The 22,900-nt window shown below is 41.1% G+C and overlaps 1 protein-coding gene across 6 annotated transcripts in view; it reads right to left on the reverse strand.

Moving 5' to 3' along the window:
* LOC135246855 (NACHT, LRR and PYD domains-containing protein 12-like) overlaps nucleotides 1-22,900 on the reverse strand; it is a 49,686-nt gene that overhangs the window by 22,435 nt on the left and 4,351 nt on the right. For 2 of the 6 annotated variants that reach the window (XM_064320135.1, XM_064320137.1), the window contains exons 2-10: nucleotides 18,558-18,633; nucleotides 18,232-18,342; nucleotides 18,022-18,132; nucleotides 17,292-17,402; nucleotides 16,605-16,715; nucleotides 14,606-14,716; nucleotides 14,308-14,377; nucleotides 11,010-11,346; nucleotides 790-2,608 (exon numbers count right to left, since the gene is read on the reverse strand). In XM_064320135.1, the coding sequence (XP_064176205.1) occupies nucleotides 790-2,608; nucleotides 11,010-11,346; nucleotides 14,308-14,377; nucleotides 14,606-14,716; nucleotides 16,605-16,715; nucleotides 17,292-17,402; nucleotides 18,022-18,132; nucleotides 18,232-18,342; nucleotides 18,558-18,616 (2,840 nt within the window). In that variant the 5' untranslated portion in view covers nucleotides 18,617-18,633. The remainder of the gene's footprint in view (nucleotides 1-789; nucleotides 2,609-11,009; nucleotides 11,347-14,307; nucleotides 14,378-14,605; nucleotides 14,717-16,604; nucleotides 16,716-17,291; nucleotides 17,403-18,021; nucleotides 18,133-18,231; nucleotides 18,343-18,557; nucleotides 18,634-22,900) is intronic. The other 4 variants (XM_064320136.1, XM_064320138.1, XM_064320141.1 and 1 more) reach the window with 4 other exon arrangements.

Here is a 22,900-nt window from a genome sequence, read left to right on the forward strand (position 1 = left end):
AAAGTGCATTTACTAGTCCAAGTCCAAGTTAAGGACAAATGTTGATTGAAAAATTGGCTATAAAGTGATGACTTTTTAACAGGGCCAGCCTTAGGATTTCGGTGGCCCTACGCAAATGTGTTCGAGCGGGGGTGGGGGTGGGGGTGGGGGGGTGCTGTTGGATGCTGTCGAGTTGGGGGGGGTGGAGGTGCTGTTGGATTCTGTCGAGTGGGGGGGTAGTACTGTTGGATTCTGTCCAGTTGGAGGGGGGGGTCGCTTGGTAAAACCCTAAATTACATTGCTATGAAATGTTCTGTTGCCATTCCATTTAAAATTTATACCCATAGTTCAGCGATAAGGGATGAATAACGTGTTAGTTACCTTAGATAAACATTGGATCGTGTGGCCCCCCCTCGTGGTCGTGTGGCCCCCCCTAGTGGTTGTGGCCCTAAACAACCACATAGAGCTTTTATGCCGGCCCTGCTTTTGAAGCAAACATGAGCCATTGGTCTTCTCTCAGCTTTGTCTTTCTTCTCAGCTGTGCGTCTTTGGCTTTGATCAGTTTTAATGTGGGAGAGACAAGCCTTGGTTTTGTTTTGCCTTTCATTCGTTTCTTTCATGATTATCTTTTATCTTTAATTTCCAGGACTGTCTCTTTTTTTTTGTTCGTGTAGTTGAGCCTGTGTTATTAAATTTTATGTTTAATTGGACCCTATTTTCTCAGTCAAGGCAAATCTTTATTCTCATTAGAAATAGAAAGTGGGAAAATATGCTGTCAATCATCTACATTATTAATGACATAATACTCACTTGGCCTGCCTGCAGTTCCTGATTACTGGTAGCAGTCTCTGATGACCTGCTGCTGATGTGTTGTAGGTCTTCAAGTCAAACTCCAGGACCTCCTCTGACATCATTAACACAAAGGCCAGAGCTGAACACTGGTCTGGTTCCAGCTTTTTATCAGAAAGTTTTCCTGATCTCAGGGAATTCTGGATTTCCTGCACAAGGTAGTTGTCATTCAGTTCATTGAGACAGTGGAACAGATTGATGGTCCTCTCTGCCGAAGATTCCTCTCTGATCCTCTCCTTAATGTACTGGACTGTTTTTTCAATGCTCTCTGATCTGCTTTCTGTCTGTGTCAGCAGTCTTTTAAAGAATGTAACAACAGGATTTGTTTTGTGTCTTAAGAAAGTCTCAACGGAGTCCAGAGAGAGGCCAAGAAGGAATCGGAGGAAAAGGTCCAGGTGTCCATTCTTACTCCCTAAGGCCTGATCCACTGCACTCCTGTGTAACTCAGACAACTGCACTCTGTCACTGTGAGGTTTTGATTCTTCTGCTCTGAGTACATTTCTGTTCTCATTTACACATGATTGAAATACAAACAAGGCAGCCAGATACTCCTGAATGCTCAGATGCACAAAGCAGTAGACCTTCTCCTGATACAACCCACACTCCTCTTTAAAGATCTCTGTGCACACCCCAGAGTACACTGAAGCTTCACTAACATCAATGCCACTCTCTTTCAGGTCCTCTTTATAGAATATCAGATTACCTTTTTCCAGCTGTAGAAAAGCCAGCTGCCCCAGTTTCAGGATGATTTCTGTATCTGATGCTGACATCTTCTTTGAGTTTGTCACATTGGTGCTATGATACTTCTGATTCTTTACATTTGTCTGAATTAGCAGGAAGTGTGTGTACATTTCAGTCAGAGTTTTGGGCAGATCTCCACTCTCTGCTTTACCCAACATTGTCTCCAGAACAGTAGCAGAAATCGAGCAGAAGACTGGTATGTGACACATTATGTAGAGACTCCTGGATGACTTTATGTGTGATATAATCCTGCTGGCCAGGTTCTGATCTCTGATTCTCTTCCTGAAGTACTCCTCCTTCTGTGGGTCATTGAAACCTCGTACCTCTGTCACCTGGTGGACACACTCAGGAGGGATCTGATTGGCTGCTGCTGGTCGGGAGGTGATCCAGAGGAGAGCAGTGGGAAGCAGATTCCCCTTAATGAGGTTGGTCAGCAGCACATCCACTGATGATGCCTCTGTTATATCACAGCACTTCTTATTGCTTCGGAAATTTAGAGGAAGTCGACACTCATCCAGACCATCAAAGATAAATAAAACTTTGACTTTATCACCTTCAACACTTTTGATCTCTTTCAGCTGTGGAAAGTAGTGCTGCAGAAGTTGCATCAGACTGAATGCTATTTCCTTCTTCAAATTCAGATCTCGGAAAGGAAGGGTGAAGATGAAATCAACGTCCTGATTGGCTTTTCCTTCTGCCCAGTCCAGAATGAACTTCTGCACAGAGACGGTTTTCCCAATGCCAGCGATGCCCTTTGTAAGCACAGTTCTGGGTTTCTCTTGTCCAGGTAAAGGCTTAAAGATATCATTGCAGAGGATTGCAGTCTCCTGTGTGGTATGTCTCTGTGATGCTGTCTCAATCTGTCTGACCTCGTGTTCATTATTGACCCCCCCACCTCCCCCCTCTGTGATGTAGAGCTCTGTATAGATCTCATTGAGGAGAGTTGGGTGGCCCTGCTTTGCTAAACCTTCAAATATGCATTCAAACTTCCTCTTCAGATGAGTTTTCAGTGCCTGCTGGGCTCTTTTTATGGATTCATCTGAAGAGAGGAAATATGAGAAATAATTATGTTTAAAATATGATAAACATTTCAATTGCCCATTTACATTTCATTTCTCAGATTTACATTGTGGACGTACTGGTGTGGTAAATACTTTCTTCAAATATCACACTGTGATTTTAAAATCTAATATTGCTATCCTCAGTGCTCTTTAGCCCTGGATACAAACTCAGGGCAGTCTGTCTGATGGGACTGTATTTTAATCACCAGCTTTTGAGCACAGGGTTCCTGCTTTAACACTAGAAGCGCTGAGACACTGAGATATATCCGAGTTTAGGATTTTTTTCATTTAGTTACTAACAAGCTACAGCATCTGCATTCACTGACTTTTCCTAGATATTTGTTCTTTACATTCCAGCATTGCAGGAATGTCAAATTAATGGAAAATGATAAAAACACCTTACTTCACCTCCGAGTGTGTTATAACACTGTTGTTACATTTCGGCCATCTTCAGACTAACGAGTCAGTTCTCCTCCACCACACCAGGAGGCGCAATGATTCACTTTTCATCACAGTGGACACGCTGTTGCATTTTTATTTATACAAATATTTTATTTATTGAATTTTGTTATTAGAAATATTAGTTTATGTTTATTTTGAAGAATAAATTATATTATTTTTTATGTTCTCTTTAAAAATATTTTTATATTCATTTTGTGATCATTTGTTTATGCCTATGCCTTTCCCTTATGTTCTGAAATCATTTTATTTTATTTTTTATTTTTATTTTTTTACAGTCATTATGTAACTGGAAATTTTGAAATAAGGGTTAAAATAAAATTGAACTGTCTTCAAATGCGAGGTTTTCCATCCATCCATTATCTATACCCACTTATCCTGAGCAGGGTCGCGGGGGGGGTTGGAGCCTATCCCAGTGTGCATTGGGCGAGAGGCAGGAATACACCCTAGAAAGGCTTCCAATTTATCGCAGCACCATTCCAACACACACCATTCACTCACACATTTATACCTATGGGCAATTTTGAGTCTCCAATTAGCCTACTTGCATGTCTTTGGACTGTGGGAGGAAACCGGAGTACCCAGAGGAAACCCACGCGGACACGGGAAGAACATGAAAACTCCACACAGAAAGGCCCCAAGCTGATATTCGAACCCACGACCTTCTTGCTGTGAGGTGACGGTGCTACCCACTGCACCACCATGCGCCCAAAAACTAAATCTAAAACATTAGAAAAACAAGAGCAAATCTGCAATAGCTGTTGTCTTGGCTGGTAATTTGTTTATTCATAGAGTGTTACAGTGAAGACGTCTTTTTGTAGGCCAACCCGGACATTTCTTCCGCCATGGGTTCCCTCGGCAAATTTCCTATGGATTTATCCCAGAGGGATTATGTTTATTTAGTGCACTTGTTATCAGTGGACTTTCATGCCTAGCTCATTGATATTGTTGAGCCTTGCGCCCAGTCGTATAAAGACTTGTGTAAATTTGCCTTTTGCCAAATTACAGATTATAGTGAACATACTTTTCAAAATATGCTCAAAAGTATAGCTGTATCATATCCTATTTTCTGTGAGGTAAAAATGTGAAGTTGTGACACATTTTGCTCTTGAGGGACAAGAAAGGAGGGGACATTCATTTCAGGGACTAAAGGTTTTGGAAAAAAACATCCATCACAGCCTGTGAGTGAGTCGCACGTGAGTGGTGACACGATGTCCGGTTAGGCTAGGCTTTGCAGTTGCTTAGAATAAACAGCATACACATTACAAACATTGCTATTAAGTGTAACTTCATAGATTTTTTTTTTTTACATAGTATTAACCTTTAGGCTACTTGGGAGAAAAATAAATGTCCCTATTACATACAATCAAAAAATCAAATGCGAAGTGTCTTGTGATGTATTCGTGTGGTGTATGCTATTATTCTGTCGAGACTGGATAAAACAGTATAAGCTAAATGTATGGTTAACATAAAAAAGTATAAGCGAGAGAGAGAGAGAGAGATTGCTGCGTAACAAAAAGTAATACAAGGTATACTTTGTAGCGTAACGAATTATAGCTAAGTAAAGTACTTTTATAACTTTTGAAGAGAGTAACAATTAATATTACACTTTAAAATTGATAATAATATTTATAATAATAATAATAATAATAATAATAATAATAATAATAATAATATTATGTTCTGGACTAATATAACATTTTATCTCTCCCTGGAGAGATATCAACTATCAACCATTCACACGCCGTGGCATAAGTGCACCATTCTTAAGTGGGACATTCACATGTCAATCTAAGGGTAAGGGTAAGTATGGGTAATGCCGGGCACCCACCGCACGCGTAGCGTAAGCGGCGTGAAGCAGCACAGCGAAGCAGCACGGCGCAGCGCATAGTGTGTCTACACTGGTTCCGTTTGTGTCGCGCAAAGGCTTGCTTAAAGCTCTATATTCCTAGTAGCTCTCGCAGTCTGCAGTGGGATTACATCGTGTATTTCACGTTTGTTCACGACTGTTGATTATGGATAAGTGAATACTTGGTGAGAGACCTTTTTCAGTCTGTTAATATGGTAATATTTTTTAACACATGTAAATACGTGAGAAAGTAAACGCTTTAAAGAATTAGCTTAAATCGCAACGTAGCCTACATAATAATCAATCTCAAACTGCATTAATTTATTTGCTTGGTTAACAAGCGTGCCAATTTTATGAAGAATATGTAATGATCATAATAATAATAAATTGGGAATTCCCGTGTTGTCTTGTCATTCACGTCAAAACATTTATAGGATCAGATTTAGTAAAATCAGCTAATCATCAAAAAGATAGCGTAACAGTTGAATCTTGAAGGGATATGAACACCACAACGCCATGAACACCGGAAGCTTTGAAGTACAAGTGCAATAAAGGCTTGCTTACAACTTCATTTATAAAATAGGTGCATTTTCATCGGCAAGACCACTAAATAATCAGATTTTTTTTATAGCTCTGTGGATTATCTGATTTTTATTAACAAGCCCTTTTTGAAAGCACGGCGAGCGAAGACATCGGAGAAGTCAAATAGGCTGAGCAATGGTTGGTGCATTCACTTCTACATCATTCAATAGGCTACGTCTTTCTGTGGTGTATTTTCAAATTTACCCCACCCCCTCCGCAAAATAAGATAGCGAAACTAAGTTTGTCTTTTCCCCAGGTTCCAGTTTTTTTTTTTTTTTTTTTCTGCCAATACAAAAACGAAAAGGCTTGTATTTTTTTAGCTGCTTATAAAATATCTGGGAGGTAACTAGGGACACACCCCCAGTAATATAAGGATAAAATATAAATCAGAGCATGTATACCTAGCATTTTAGAGCATATTTCTGTGTATAAACAGGCCATCGTGACGCGCGACAAGCCGAAAAAATAGAACAGAAGCGAAAAACTACGCTTCAGTTCGCTTGTGTCGCGCGAGCTTCGCAGCCGGTTCGCGACGCGTTCGCATCTGGTGGAGACGACGTCGCCCGCTGCCTTTGTAATAACAGTACTTCAACTACACTTCAGTTACGCGCGTAGTGCGCTCGTGGTCGATACGCGTGCGGTGGGTGCCCGGCTTAAGACATTCAGCGCTCACCCCTCCCCCACCCGAGAACACAGAAAACTTCAGCTGCTTTATTGAAGCATGGCACGTGTGAATGCTCCATGAGAGCATTCTTCACTTATGCTGAGCGTAATTTTGCACTTATTTAGAAACGAAAGCACACATTCATTCATGCATGCGCGTATAAAGATGAGACGGCATCTTGAGCAATGTTGCACTTGCTATCGACCAAGCTGGCAATGTCAAGTCACATGATGGCAAAGGCAGCTCTAAACTTACCAGCTCCACGGCATAGAGGCTCTTTAGGCTAGCTCTCTCTGTTGATCGGTCGGTCCACAAAAGTGTCCTCCTGTAGATGCATGTGCGGTTGCATTTACTGTGGATTTGCGCTTGTTTTTACTAATGTTTTATATTTACTATTAACATTTACTAATGTTTACTAATATTAACATTTACTAATGTTTTATATGGATTTTTCTTATTTATTGATTTGATATCAATAAATAAATTTGCTTACCCATAGATTGAATGGAAATTTATAAATATTTTCACAGTTGAAAATGTAGGTTTTGAAAATATAAGTTAGGCCTACTGAAGTCAAGTCTCCAATCGCCTTCACTGGTGTCGTGGATAGGAACAAAGTCATGTCCCTCTGAGAAGTGGAACATTCACACCTGCTGAAAGTTTGGCTCAGAGCCATAGAGAAAAACTATCAGCTCTGGTTTCGCTAAAGGCAGCTGAAGAATTCTGTATTCTGGGGCTGGGGGAGGGGGGAGGGGGGAGGGGTGAGGTCCGATTCAATGGATGAGTGTGAACGATCGTGCGTGAATAGCTGGTAGTTTTGCTGAAGCTATTATCATAAGTAGGCCTTTTACTAAGTAGTAAAAAAGTAAATTTTACTTGTTTTATTTCTAGTCATAATAGGTCCGAACCTTGTTTCATATTTAAAAAAAAATAAGAGCCTTGCACGTTAGGAACTGTGGTAGAAGACTGTTCACGCTGTCTGTGTAGATGCAACAACACATGTATAAACCATCAGGATGCGTTTTGTGGTAATATAGGCGTCTGTGCGCTTTGCCATGCCCACGCAACCATTAATAGAGTTTATGGAGTTTATGAAACTAATTGTCCACATAATTACTATTCCAATTTCAGCAATACTTTTACAGTTACCAATCGGAGAAACAGGTCGCTATCACTAATGTTTCTAATGTTCAGCACATCACCATTGCGATAAACAGTTTTCTTACACTATCATAAGATTGACAGCCAAAGCAAGAACCACGTCAAAGAACCAGATCATTATTTATATTCCTTTTAAAAATATTTTAAATATTGCAATCGTTTCGTTATCATTTGTTTATGCCTATGCATTTCATTTGTGTTCTGGAACCATAGTCCTGTCCTACATAGTTATTATGCAAGTGGAAAAATTTATATAAGGGTTAAAATGAAATGCATCCATGTTAAAATACCACACAATGGAAACAAATACCCTACACCTTGCAGATGTATGTTGCTATTATGTGTAACTTGATTTATTTTATTTTACACAGAGTATTCATATTTACGCTATTTGAGACAATACAGGCTACATAATTATCAAAGTTTTAATCAAAACGATTATTAATGTAACATGTTATGGATGTTACACCCTATCAAAGAATTGGCTTTTCGCGCACCACACCACGCCCCTCACACCTGAAACTATAATGGCACGGGTGGGGCTGTTATAATAATTTATATTCAAATTACTTTTGGGCTATGAAAACAGGGCTATAAAGGAGAAGCATGATTATTTCGGCGACCAGTTCAGTTTGGTATTGGTTGCAAAGATGTACAGACGAGCACAGCGATACTCTGCAAAGCAAGCTTTAGACCTGATTCAGAATGCAAATGAAATGCATTCGGGCGATGAGGAGATGGAGCTTGATATTGATTATGATTCAGGTTCTGATTCTGATTCTGAAGTTGAGACTGAGACTAAGACAGAGCTTGTCTCAGAGAGAGAGGAAAGGGCAAACGATGGAACAGCTTGGTTTGAACAGACTGCTGGTAATGCTCTGGGCAGGGCACCATCATGCAATGTCTTACGGGAAAAGGCTGGGCCCACACGGTGCGCCAAGGAGAACACTGAAAGTCCGCTGAGCAGTCTGCTATGTCTGATTGACATTCCGATGTGGGAGCAGAGTCAAGTATACTGTGGCAGAGGCCCACAGAGATGGGGCAGAAAATTGGGACCTGTCAGTCACTGAGTTGAAAGCTTTCGTGGGACTGCTGTATTTACAAGGCATCAGTGGCGGCATTAAAACCAAGTACATGCTGAACGCTTTCCCATCCCTTGGGAAAGATGAGACGAGGCCTGTTGGCGAACGATTAGCTGACAATGTGGTCATGCGCCTTGTGGAACCCTTTATTGGGAAAGGAAGAAATATAACCTCAGACAATTTCTTCAACTCAATAGGCGAACAATCTATATGCAAAAAAAACTACATTGGTTGGTACCATGAACAAAAAGAGGAGAGAAGTGCCCCCTTCTGCGAAGGCACAAAATAAAGAGAGATTTTCCACCACAATCTGGAGAGCTGAACACGCTGCACTCACTCTTTATCAGGGCAAGCCCAAGAAAAATGTATGCATCTTGAGCACTATGCACAAAACAGTATCGATCGACAGTGATCCAAAAAAACTGCCAGAAACAATCGCCCATTATAACAACAAAAATGGGAGTGGATGTTTTAGACCAGATGGCACAGCTGTATTCGGTCAAAGGGGCCAGTCGTTGTTGGCCAGTTGCAATTTTTTTTACAACATTTTAGATCTGGCTGCTGTAAGTGCCCATGTTTTGTACACGCAGTGCATGGACAAAACAATTTAGAAGATTTATTCTTGAGTTGCGAGCCAAGGAGTTGTGTGCAAGTCATATGGCGGCAAAGGCGGCTCTAGGTTTCCAAACTCTGTGGCGTACCGTCCTAACGCCACTGTGCAGTCCACAAGCCCCTAATACACTGCAGCGAGAGCGGTCACTGAAAAGAAAACGCTGCCAGGTATCCAGATGTGGAGGGAACAAAACCTGTGACATCTGTGACAAGTGTAAATGACTTGTCTGTGGCAAATGTACTAAAGTCCAACCCAAGCTCTGCTTTGAATGCTGACGCAGTTGAAAATTTCAGTAAGGCCTATTGAAGTGAATTCTCCAATCGCCTTCACTGGTGTCATGGAGAGGAACAAAGACAATTCTGTATTCTGGGGCACAGGGAGGGGTGAGGGGCGATTCTAAATAATTCAGCTTGTTAGCTATATATTTAGCTACCGTTATATTTTCAAAATCGTTTCAATTTCCTAACAATGTGCCGTATGCTAGTGGTTTCGATATAATAAAGCAAATTACTGAAGACACGTGTCTCGTCTTTTTATTGTTACTATCTCAATGTCACTTTCTGTGTGCGCTGAAGCGATATATTGTCCTGTATTCAGTTTTAAAATCCCGCTTTTTCTGCTGTGTTTCGTAGGGAGCATTAGAGCATATTTTTCTGTCTTCATCTTTTAGTGCATGATTTTTATTATGAACTTCAGCCTGCAACTGAGAATGCTGTTGTTATTGGCACTGCTGATTAGATTAGACGCACCCATTTTCACGATATACACAGCCCCCCTCCCCCAAAATGGACCCATTTTTTACTTGCATGTACTGCATTTCATTGAGTGAAATGTGACAGAATGAATGTGTGCTATGTGCAAACTAATGCGAATGGAACATTCGTGAAAAACATCCGTGTTAAAATACCACCAGTGTTGCGAGGTTTTGTTTTTTCATACATCCCATTTTTGTAACTATCATTTCTGGTGGCTAAGTTGCCGGGAAAACTCGTTTGAATAACAAGATCCTTACATGTATTTCTTTGCCAAGGTCTTATCTACAGTGTGGTATAAAGTATTTTAGTTTTACGAACGGGTGTTTTTTGTAATTATGATGAATATGAGACATGCGCTGTCTTTGGATTTCGAATCGCCAGTGTACATGTTTTCTGGTGGCTAGGTCACTGGGAAAACTGGCTTGAACAATATTTTTACATATATTTTTATAAAATAGAAAACTCAACCCTAAAAGTCGCACAGGTGATGATGCGTTTCCCTCCAACGACAGTGATTACATGTAGAGGGAAGCGGCTAATTTTAAAAATTGTATTGTAGGAAACAACAGTAAAATTCTGGCAAATTGGCAATTTATATGTTGTTATTTGATTATACCTTAGCATTTTTGACGTTATGCATGAAGAAAGATCGCCAAACAGGTTTGACCTCCCTACTATCTGTTCATTGTTAGCTTTTCATGAATCATTCACGTCAAAAGGTCTTCAAATTTGGCGTTTAGCCGATCAATTTATTCTAAACACATTTAGTTTGTAACAATGTGTTGGCTAGAATGCCAAGCCATAACTAAAACATAGCTTTTATGTTTCATAAATATTTCATTTGGATAATGGGCAGGCAACCTTTGTCAGCTTGTGTCTAATAAGCGCCATCTAGCAAACAATTCAAACATTTCCCATTTGAAGTCTCATGTGTCATGTGACCCAGGCTGCACCTTAAGCAATTTCAATCCTGTGGAATGGTCTGGATCTCCTTGTGTTAAATCCCCTTCAGGCACATTTCATCTTGTTCATATGCCTGTCCCCACAATCAGTGCTCCAGGCTGTATTTTTATTTAAATGGCTTTGTGCACATGTTGGTTTTCTATACATGTGTGAATGCTATAAATAAGAACATTAATCACTGTCAGATTTGTTTGCTAAATTCATTTCAGCATTCTAATGGAGACACAAAACCAATGAGAGAAAACTCTTACTGAGCTGCTCATCTCTCTCCAGTGAGTCGGCGAGATCCTTCCGCTTCATGTTCCTCAGGATGTGGAGTGTGATCTTCAGAGACCTCTCACTGCCACAGGTCTCCAGCATCTTCTCAACTGTGTACACAGCCTCAGAATCTTCCTGTTCTCTCTCAATGCATCCTGGGTAATCAGCAATTTGATGACTCTCAAATAATTTATTGATCTTCATAAACCTATCCAGTATAGAAGGATCTTCAGACAGAATTTTAAGGCATTCTGGGCAATCCTGACTCAGATGGCTCTGAAACTGTTTCAACTCCTTCTTCTTCAGCTTCTTCAGATTGCACAGGAGAGACTGAAATAAACAGATGAAGAGGTGTGCTGCATCATTGTGAAATAAACACATGTAGAGGTGTGCTGTGCCAGTGTGAAATAAACACATGAATAGGTGTGCTGTATCAGTGTGAAATAAACACATGAAGAGGTGTGCTCTATCACAGTAATTGAAATAAAAAATAAACAAACTGTGATCCTTGCCTTTAATCTGTTTTTGATGCTAGAACAGGGACAGATACACTACATGACCAAAAGTATTTGGACACCCCTTGGTCTGGGGCTGTTTTTCATAATCTGGCTAGTTCCAGTTAAAGAAAATCTTAATGCTACAGAACGCAATCACATTCTACACGATTCTGTGCTTCCCAAACAGTTTTGGCAAGGCTCTTTCCTCAACCCCATGCAACACCTTTGGGATCAATTAGAAAGCCAGGCCTTATCACCCAATCAGTGCCCGACCTCACTAATGCCATTCTAGCTGAATGGAAGCAAATTCCTGCAGCAATGTTCCAACATGTTCGGATGGCAGGTATGCCATCTCGCCAAGTTACGCCTTGGCGGGGGCATGCCCCATACCTATACAGCATCGAGAGTTTGGTTCCCCACAGAATAACTACAACAGCCACAGGGCCAAGTGACTTGAAACAATTGAGGAAACATTGGGTAGCATTGCTTTGGGATACAGCTTATTTAATTTCAGTGAGGCAAGATAGCCTATATTGTTTGTAGTACCGTAACTTGGCGTCATTTTGATATCAGTACTTTTAATGGCAGGCGTAGATTTAGCCAGTTTGAATGAATGAGTTATAGACAGACAGTTATAGACTTTGTAGATACTACTTGTGCTAAATCATGCATTTTTAAAATAATAATTCAGTTGCTCTGTGTAATAAATTTAGTAAATGTGAAGTGTAAACTGAATGCTTCTTGTTTAAAAGTCTCTATTTGGAATTAGGGCTGGGCAATACAACACAACGAAAATTATCAAATTTAATAATGGTTGTCACCACTGCGTGGTGTATTGCCGTTCTTTTCGTCTTTTTCTCATTAGTTATAGGCTACCTGATGTGGTAGTAAACAAACATGCTTCAGAGACCGTGTGAAATGCTTCCGGAAAAAACTGATCAGGAGAAAGGCCTCGTAGCTTCAATGTAATTTACAAAAACGCATCACAGGTTCACACGGAAGCTGTACGATCTTGCTACTGATTGGCTGCCTTATCAACACTCAATAGACGCTTACGCTTTTTTCTCTGGAAGCATTTCACACAGCCTCTATAGTTTGGTTGTTTAATACCACTGTGAGACACACGCACACGTACACATACACACACGCACGCAGACCCACACTCACACACACACACACACACACATTCACACCTCCAATGGCTTCCCTCCCCACAACCCCAGTTCCTGCCCTGTATCTTATCTTGCAGGCTATGCTGGCCAAGCGCTTTGAAGCTTCCAATGGCTGAGAACGGCCATATAGTGAATTAGATGCCTGACGAGTAATATTTAGAAAAGGCACAGTATGTTATTCGGGCTAAGTGCAATATTCAGAACCTAAAAACTCTGCATTGCACATGATATACAGTGCCTTCGGAAAGTATTCAGACCCCTTCACTTATTACAGCCTCGAGTCGTCTTGGGTATGACGCTACAAGCTTGGCACACCTGTATTTGGGGTATTTCTCCCATTCTTCTCTGCAGATCAAATCTGGGCTCTGGCTGGCTTCAGACTTGTCCTGAAGCCACTCCTGCATTGTCTTGGCTGTGTGCTTAGGGTTGTTGTCCTGTTGGATGGTGAACCTTCGCCCCAGTCTGAGGTCCTGAGCGCTCTGGCACAGGTTTTCATCAAGGATCTCTCTGTACTTTTCTCAGCTCATCTTTCCCTCGATCCTGACTAGCCTCCCCATTCCTGCCTCTGAAAAACATCCCCACAGCATGATGCTGCCACCACCATGCTTCACCGTAGGGATGATATTGGCCAGGTGATGAGCGGTGCCTGGTTTCCTCCAGACGTGACGCTAGGCATTGTGGCCAAAGAGTTCAATCTTTGTTTCATCAGACCAGAGAATTTTGTTCCTCATGGTCTGAGAATCCTTTAGGTGCCTTTTGGCAAACTCCAAGCAGACTGTCATGTGCCTTTTACTGAGGAGTGGCTTCCGTCTGGCCACTCTACCATAAAGGCCTGATTGGTGAAGTGCTGCAGGGATGGTTGTCCTTCTGGAAGGTTCTCCCATCTCCACAGAGGAACTCCGGAGCTCTGTCAGAGTGGCCATCAGGTTCTTGGTCACCTCCCTGACCAAGGCCCTTCTCCCCTGATTGCTCAGTTTGGCAGGGCGGCCAGCTCTAGGAAGAGTCCTGGTGGTTCCAAACTTCTTCTATTTAAGAATAATGGAGGCCACTGTGTTCTTTGGGACCTTCAATGGTGCAGAAATATTTTTGTACCCTTCCCCAGATCTGTACCTCGACACAATCCTGTCTCGGAGGCCTTGGTTTTTGTTCTGAAATGCACTGTCAACTGTGGGATTTATATAGACAGGTGTGTGCCTTTCCAAATCATGTCCAATCAATTGAATTTACCACAGGTGGGCTCCAATCAAGTTGTAGAAACATCTCAAATATGATCAATGGAAACAGGATGCACCTGAGCTCAATTTTGTGTCATAACAAAGGGTCTGAATACTTATGTAAATATGATATTTCAGTTTTTTATTTTAAATAAATTTGCAAAAAATTTCAAAAAACTTGTTTTTGCTTTGTCATTATGGGGTATTGTGTGTAGATTGATGAGAATAAAAATGAATTAAATACATTTTAGAATAAAGCTGTAACGTAACAAAATGTGTAAAAAGTGAAGGGGTCTGAATACTTTCCGAAGGCACTGTATGTATCATATAATGAAATGAAACTTGCTGTACGAATAAATCACATAATAACCAATTGAACACAATGAAGAAAAAAAGCAGATCACACACCTCTTTTGGGGAAGATAATTTCTCTGAACTCATCTCTTCTAAAGAGCTGGACTCCAGTGACTGCTGTATCCTGTGAAGAAAACATGGAGACAGAGCTTCCAGTTAAACTCATCCTCTTACTGCAGCTCTAACTCACAGCACATGGAGACAGAGCTTCCAGTTAAACTCATCCTCTTACTGCAGCTCTTAGTTACTGCAGATCTGAATATTGTATAAAACAGCTCACATGCAACTGAATGGTGACAGTAACATTGAAATATGATTAAAAAGTAGTGTCAATTTGAACCTCTTTAATTACCTTTGATCACCTATGAACTCTCCTCTGAGCTCGATTGGACGATCCATTGAACGATCACTCTTCATAGACAGACAGCTGGGTACAGGTGACCCTGCTCTTTCTACCTGGACCCTGTGAACAAAACAAGAAGACACAGCATCCAATTACACTCATCCTCTTACTGCAGCTCTAACTCACAGCACATGGAGACAGCTTCCAGTTAAACTCATCCTCTTACTGCAGCTCAAACTCACAGCACATGGAGACACAGCTTCCAGTTAAACTCATCCTCTTACTGCAGCTCTAACTCACAGCACATGGAGACAGAGCTTCCAGTTAAACTCATCCTCTTACTGCAGCTCTAACTCACAGCATATGGAGACAGAGCCTCCAGTTAAACTCATCCTCTTACTGCAGCTCTAACTCACAGCACATGGAGACAGAGCTTCCAAATTAATCAAACTTTTAATTTATTTCATGTAAGTAACCTAATCTTGGTCAAAATGGAATGGCCTGTTGTTGATAAGATAAATGCATCCCTTTGCAATGCAATAAAACAATGAACGTAATTTAATTCACAGGCCAGTACATTGTCTTACAACAGTAGGCTACATGGAAGTTTGATATAGGCCACAGTAATTTACGGTAATGGTAATAAAAATCCAGCATAAATTATCTGACATGATTAAATTATGAACAACTGAAATGGGAGAATCCTGACATGCCAGAGCTGTTTGAAGCAAAAATTCACAATAAATATTTGGCAAATTTTTAACTGGCAGTAGAACTAGTAATACTGCAAACCGATTGCTCAGACCGACATACTTCTGTATTTATTTAATTAATGTGACAAGAGCAGATTGTGTTTCGCTGTTGATGTGTCCTTTAGAAAAGAAAAGAGGCAATGAATTAACCAGAGACAAACTTGATATTTTGTCAATTTTTCAAAGGCGGAGAATATCCGTATTTATTCTTCTATGAGGCAATAGTTATTTGTTCACTGAGCAACGCAGGCTAATAACGCATAGCTACTGACTAACGTGAATGCAATGCAACTACGTGCTGAATGTTTCGTAATACAGAGATTAATAATTAGAAACAGCCTCCGTGGGTCACTGATCAAGTGACTCCACTGACATAGCTGACTCAGTGAGGTGTATTTCTTGTGGTAGGCCAGTTGAACAGACAGCATTTTATCATCAAACTCAATATGAATTGTTTGAGCCAGGTAGCCTAACTATAACAACTATGCTTGCGTATTTGCTAGTTTATCAGCTAATAACATATACGTAGCCAGGCTCAGAATTTAATTCCTAATAGTACGTGTACACCTCCCTAAAATGGTACAATCCCTTGTCCGCTGATGTCATGCGTGTGCAATGCATTATTTGTACAGCACGGTCACGCAGAAAAGGAAATTAACACTGAGGATTGCATCATGCTGGAAAGGTGTGCAACATCAACCCGAATTAAGGTAAACTGGGATGGCAGGTATGCCATTCAGCCTTGGTGGGACATGCCTCATACAGTTGAGGCCAAAAGTTTACATACACCTTGGCACTTTTTCACAACTCCACACATTTCATGTTACCGTTCATTTTCTGTGTTAAGTCATTTAAGGTATCTACTTTATTTCCATAAGACGTCATTTCAAAATAATAGCTAAGGGACAGCTCTAACTCACAGCACATGGAGACAGACCTTCCAGTTTAACTCATCCTCTTACTTCAGCTCTAACTCACAGCACATGGAGACAGAGCTTCCAGTTAAACTCATCCTCTTACTGCAACTCTAAATCACTGCACATGGAGACAGAGCTTCCAGTTAAACTCATCCTCTTACTGCAGCTCTAACTCACAGCACATGGAGACAGAGCTTCCAGTTAAACTCATCCTCTTACTGCAGCTCTTAGTTACTGCAGATCTGAATATTGTATAAAACAGCTCACATGCAACTGAATGGTGACAGTAACATTGAAATATGATTAAAAAGTAGTGTCAATTTGAACCTCTTTAATTACCTTTGATCACCTATGAACTCTCCTCTGAGCTCGATTGGACGATCCATTGAACGATCACTCTTCATAGACAGACAGCTGGGTACAGGTGACCCTGCTCTTTCTACCTGGACCCTGTGAACAAAACAAGAAGACACAGCATCCAATTACACTCATCCTCTTACTGCAGCTCAAACTCACAGCACATGGAGACAGAGCTTCCAGTTAAACTCATCCTCTTACTGCAGCTCAAACTCACAGCACATGGAGACACAGCTTCCAGTTAAACTCATCCTCTTACTGCAGCTCTAACTCACAGAACATGGAGACAGAGCTTCCAGTTAAACTCATCCTCTTACTGCAGCTCTAACTCACAGCACATGGATACAGAGATTCCAGTTAAACTCATCTTCTTACTGCAGCTCTAACTCAAAACACATGGAGAAAGAGCATCCAGTTAAACTCACCCTCTTACTGCAGCTCTAACTCACAGCACATGGAGACAGAGCTTCAAGTTAAACTCATCCTCTTACTGCAGCTCTAACTCACAGCACATGGAGACAGAGCTTCCAGTTAAACTCATCCTCTTACTGCAGCTCTTAGTTACTGCAGATCTGAATATTGTATAAAACAGCTCACATGCAACTGAATGGTGCCAGTAACACTGAAGTATGATTAAAAAGTAGTGTCAATTTGAACCTCTTTAATTACCTTTTGTCACCTGTGAACTCTCCTCTGAACTCGATTGGACGATCCATTGAACGATCACTCTTCATAGACAGACAGCTAGGTACAGGTGACCCTGTTCTTTCTACCTGGACCCTGTGAGCAAAACATGAAGACACAGCATCCAGTTAAACTCATCGTCTTACTGCAGCTCAAACTCACAGCACATGGAGACAGAGCTTCCAGTTAAACTCATCCTCTTAGTGCAGCTCTAACTCACAGCACATGGAGAAAGAGCTTCCAATTACACTCATCCTCTTACTGCAGCTCTAACTCACAGCACATGGAGACAGAGCTTCCAATTACACTCATCCTCTTACTGCAGCTCTAACTCACAGCACATGGAGGCAGCTTCCAGTTAAACTCATCCTCTTACTGCAGCTCAAACTCACAGCACATGGAGACACAGCTTCCAGTTAAACTCATCCTCTTACTGCAGCTCTAACTCACAGCACATGGAGACAGAGCTTCCAGTTAAACTCATCCTCTTACTGCAGCTCTAACTCACAGCATATGGAGACAGAGCCTCCAGTTAAACTCATCCTCTTACTGCAGCTCTAACTCACAGCACATGGAGACAGAGCTTCCAGTTAAACTCATCCTCTTACTGCAGCTCTAACTCACAGCACATGGAGACAGAGCTTCCAGTTAAACTCATCCTCTTACTGCAGCTCTAACTCACAGCACATGGAGACAGAGCTTCCAGTTTAATTACCTTTGATCACCTGCGAACTCTCCTCTGAACTCGATTGGACGATCCATTGAACGATCACTCTTCATAGACAGACAGCTAGGTACAGGTGACCCTGTTCTTTCTACCTGGACCCTGTGAGCAAAACATGAAGACACAGCATCCAGTTAAACTCATCCTCTTACTGCAGCTCAAACTCACAGCACATGGAGACAGAGCTTCCAGTTTAATTACCTTTGATCACCTGCAAACTCTCCTCTGAACTCGATTGGACGATCCATTAAACGATCACTCTTCATAGACAGACAGCTAGGTACAGGTGACCCTGTTCTTTCTACCTGGGCCCTGTAAGCAAAACATGAAGACACAGCATCCAGTTAAACTCATCGTCTTACTGCAGCTCAAACTCACAGCACATGGAGACAGAGCTTCCAGTTAAACTCATCCTCTTAGTGCAACTCTAACTCAAAACACATGGAGACAGATCTTCCAGTTAAACTCATCCTCTTACTGCAGCTCTTACTCATATCACATTAAATATCTGATTCATGCATTTGTACCTCTTCCTCTCACTGCTGAGGGTTCCTCCTTTGGTCTTTGACTCCTCTGAGAGACTCATTTTAGAAACAGCGCCCTCTATTTTTACTGGAAGCAATGCAGAATTTAAATGGGCCCTGAACATGTACTATACAGTCATCTCAAAAGGAGTGGTGTTACCCTTGATACTGAAGCTCAGGAGCATGTCCAGAGCACACTAGAAACAGCGTGCCGAGGCTTGATTAGTTTCTGCCATAAACACGTTATCAATGACGTCCGAAGCTTCATTCGGTACACACAACCATGTGACCGCTTTGGTAACTGACTCAAAGGAAGCAAAGCTTTGGCGCAGGTTTCATGGGGAGAGCAAGCAGTTCGTGTCAGTCGTGAGCTAGTGAGTCACAGTGACTGCTTTAAGAATCCAAGACATTGTGCAGAGATGGAACCAGCCAGGAACAGAGGGCGGTCTGCAGTTTTGGAGCATTTTAAAATGATATCATCAGCTAAGGTTTATCCTCCTGAGACCCAGGGGAAAAAATTTGTTCTATATTTTTTGTGTTATAATATATATAGTTATAAAAATACAAACTAAATAAAATAAAAAACAATCTGTTATGAATAATGCTTTCTAAGTGCAGTTTTACTTATTATAACAACAATTAAAAAAAATACACATTACATTTTTTACTCCAGAAAGACCACCAGGTCCAAGAACATGTAATCTCACATCCAAATTTATGACATTTAAAGACCATTATGTATTATATACACAGAGACAATTAAGCTATCATGAAGGCTTGAAGATACAACTAGAAATCTCACGTCCTCCACAGAGGACAAACATGAAAGTCTTTGTCTCAGAAGGATGAGAGAAAATGATTATATGAATACATACAACAATAACCGTTTATTTCAATGACCTGTTCAATGTTGCATAAGCACCTTTTCTCCCCATTTAATAGTTATTTCTCCGAAGTTTCAAGGTGGACAACGCTGATGACTATCTTTTATAAGTCTTTTATTGAATCTCGTTTAACCTTTAATATGATAGGCTGGTTTTGGTAACTTAAATCTTAAGTACAAGAGTTGACTGGCCAATATTGTAAAATTAGCTGGCAGGATCATCTAATACAGCTGACCCCTTCCAGCTGTATCAGATACGATCTATAAGGAAGGCCCAGTCCATTCTGAGGGATTCCCAGCATCCCCTGTTCAATCAGTTTGTATTACTTCCCTCAGAGCGCAGATATACACCGATCAGCCACAACATTAAAACCACCCACCTAATATTGTGTAGGTCCCCCTCGTGCCGCCAAAACAGCCCTGACCCGTCTCCACCTCTAAAGGGGTCCTCTGGTATATTTATATTTCTGTATATATTTGTATCTACTGTATATTTGTATCTGATATTGTGTTACTTTATTGTCTTTTAAGCTGCAACAGTGCAAATTCCCCCCGGGAAAATAAAGTATACTACTACTACTTATTACATTATTGGTTTTTATTACATAAAAAATTTGAAATGGATTACATTACTGGGAGTTATTACACTGTTGGTAGTTTATTACATTATTACTTGCTACAGGGCTATAAAAAGCCAAGATATTGTTAGAGGGTGAATTATTTCCACATGATTTTAAAAACTCTCGATGGGTCAGAGTGGTTTTGGCAGCACGAGGGGGATCTACACAATATTAGGCAGGTGGTTTCAATGTTGTGGCTGATCGGTGTAGGCTACCTATTTTAAAATAGGATCCCTATGTTAAAAACAAACAGGATTAAACACTCTTTCATCCCAAGTGTCACTGGCTTTCTTAATAAGTTATAGTGATATGTTTTGCAATGTTTATCTGTTGTCATAAATATAGTTATTGCTATTTATTATATACTGTGCTGCAGTACAAACTGCCCCATGGGGACAATAAAGACTCTAATTAACACCAAATCTAAATCCTTTGTATGATATACTGGCACATTTATTCGGAATACCCCCTCATTAATGCAAATAGGCTACTCCTAACCGCACATTATGTGGCTGTAACTCAATATAGACATTACATTACATTACAGGCATTTAGCAAACTCTCCTATCCAGAGCGACTTACACAACTTATTTTTTGTCGAATATTTTTTTACATTACATCCATACAGCTGGATATATACTGAAGTAATGCAGGTTAGGTGCCTTGCTCAAGGGTACTACGGCAGTGTCCTACCTGGGACTCGAACCTGTGATTTATAGGTTACAAAGCCAGCTCCTTACCTATTAGAATTGGCAAGATCTGTGATCTAAGTGACTTTGACTGTGCCAGATGGATGGTGCCAGATGTGGTGGTTCCAGCATCACAGAAACAGTTGCCCTATATCATGCAGTATAGTCTCTAGAGTTTACAGAGAATGATGTGATAAACAAAAAAACATTGTTAATGAGAGATCAGATGAGAATGGGCAGACTAGTTTAAGCTAACAGAAATGCCACAAATGAAATAACAGCTAACTGTATGATTGTAACTGTATGATTGTATATAGTGTATCTGTGGCTATTATTTGATGTTACAGTGGATAGAGTTACACGTGTGAAATCAGATCTCTCTCAGATTCAATGAGAAAGAATACAAGGAGATGCCATTTATGATTCAGTGGCCCTTAAATCTTTGTGGTATGAGGACTATGCAGTGTAAAAGACACACATTTAGACAGTGCACAGTGTATAACATGAATACCCCTATACGGACAATTGGGGGTATGCATTTATGGACCACATTATTTGTCAATGATTTCTTGTATTCTGAATCTGATCACAGAAATCGAATTTCAATTACAAATATTGTGATCACTGTGACCATGTACTCCAGATGAAGAAAGAACTACTATTTCTGGCTACAGATTTTAAAAAGCCAACACTGAATTTTACACAAAATAGAAGGTCCCTTAAGAATAAGAAACATCAGTGTCCCTGTTCTTGCTGAAACCATGCAACCATTTATGATGTCTGCAACAATGACAATTTGATGACACTCGTAAAGCAACAGTAATACACGAAAAGCTAATCTTCATACTGATGCCTGTGACGCTCTGACCAGAGAAAGCTCCTGTAATCCATCTAGTGACAAGTTATTACAAGGCTAGCTCTCAGAACTCTCAGAACATTACTGCTTCATGTACTTGCTCTGCTTATTCTGTTATCAGCCTTTGTGAACAGCCCAAACATTGGTTTCTGGTTCAAGCGAGGAAGTGCCCATCAGACCAAAACTCAGTCATTTCCCCAACTACGTAAGTGTTCTTATGCCATAATAATTTCAGCAGATATGGCTGTAAACTAAAATGTTTTTCAAATAATCCAGACAATGTTTGATCGATCAGAAAAACAGTTTTCATGGCTATATGAGCACACAAAGTGAATCACTGCCCATTCTTTCACTGCTCCACCTCAGTTCCTGTAGATTCAGTGGGAAACCTGCATTGATTAATGCACTTCAGACTGTGTTCTGCAGTGTACAGCTGCTTGGAGGCTTAAGGTAGTGACGGGAAGTGTATGTTTCTGTATTTCTGTATGCACTCCTGGCCACTTCTGCCTAGGCCTGTGGCATTGTCCCAGGCTCCACATTCCCAGTTACCATGGCGATGAGGGAGAAGAGCGATGGAGAGCTGCGGGGAGGATGGGATGCAGCTCAAGGCCGTCCTGAGTGCACTCCTGAGAGGACCCGAAAAGCTCTGGCACCCACCATGGGGATATACCGCCCCCGTCCCAGGTGCTATACTGTTCTGTTATGTTGTGTGCTGAGAGGCCTAATTAGTGATGTAACATGCGTGTGTGACCACAGACAGAGACTCCATGCTTGTGAGATGTGACCATATGAGGTGTGACGCTTAGAAACTATCAAGACTGAGACAACTTAGTGAGTCTTTGGAGAATGCCTCTGCATGTTGTGCAGTGGGTATTTCCCTGGTGTATATTGTACTAAAGTCTGTTACAGTGGGAAAATGTTGTCTGGCCTGATGATTTCCTGTCTACCTCATGTACCTGCTTTGAGTGGTTCCTATCAATGCAGTGATTATTTGGCACATTGTATGGTAGTTGGCATTTCTTGAGGATGCTGATAAGTTGAAATTTTATTGAAAGTAGGCTTGGGGCTGCTGGATGGCTCATTTGGTTAAGGCACCACGCTGAGGTGCATGGATGAGCCTCACAGCATCAGGTTGAATCCGGACCGTGCCAGTGCCGACTGTGGCCGGTAGCTCCACAGGGGGACACATGATTGGTGCCTGTGTTGCGCAGGATACGGGAGGGTTCCGTCAGACAGGGATCTGTGTTTCATCGCTCTCTAGCGACCCCCCTTTGGCACTTTTATGACTGCATATCAGA

This window comes from Anguilla rostrata, unplaced genomic scaffold (assembly GCF_018555375.3).
Source record: "Anguilla rostrata isolate EN2019 unplaced genomic scaffold, ASM1855537v3 scaf0950, whole genome shotgun sequence".
Taxonomy (NCBI): Eukaryota; Metazoa; Chordata; class Actinopteri; order Anguilliformes; family Anguillidae; genus Anguilla; species Anguilla rostrata.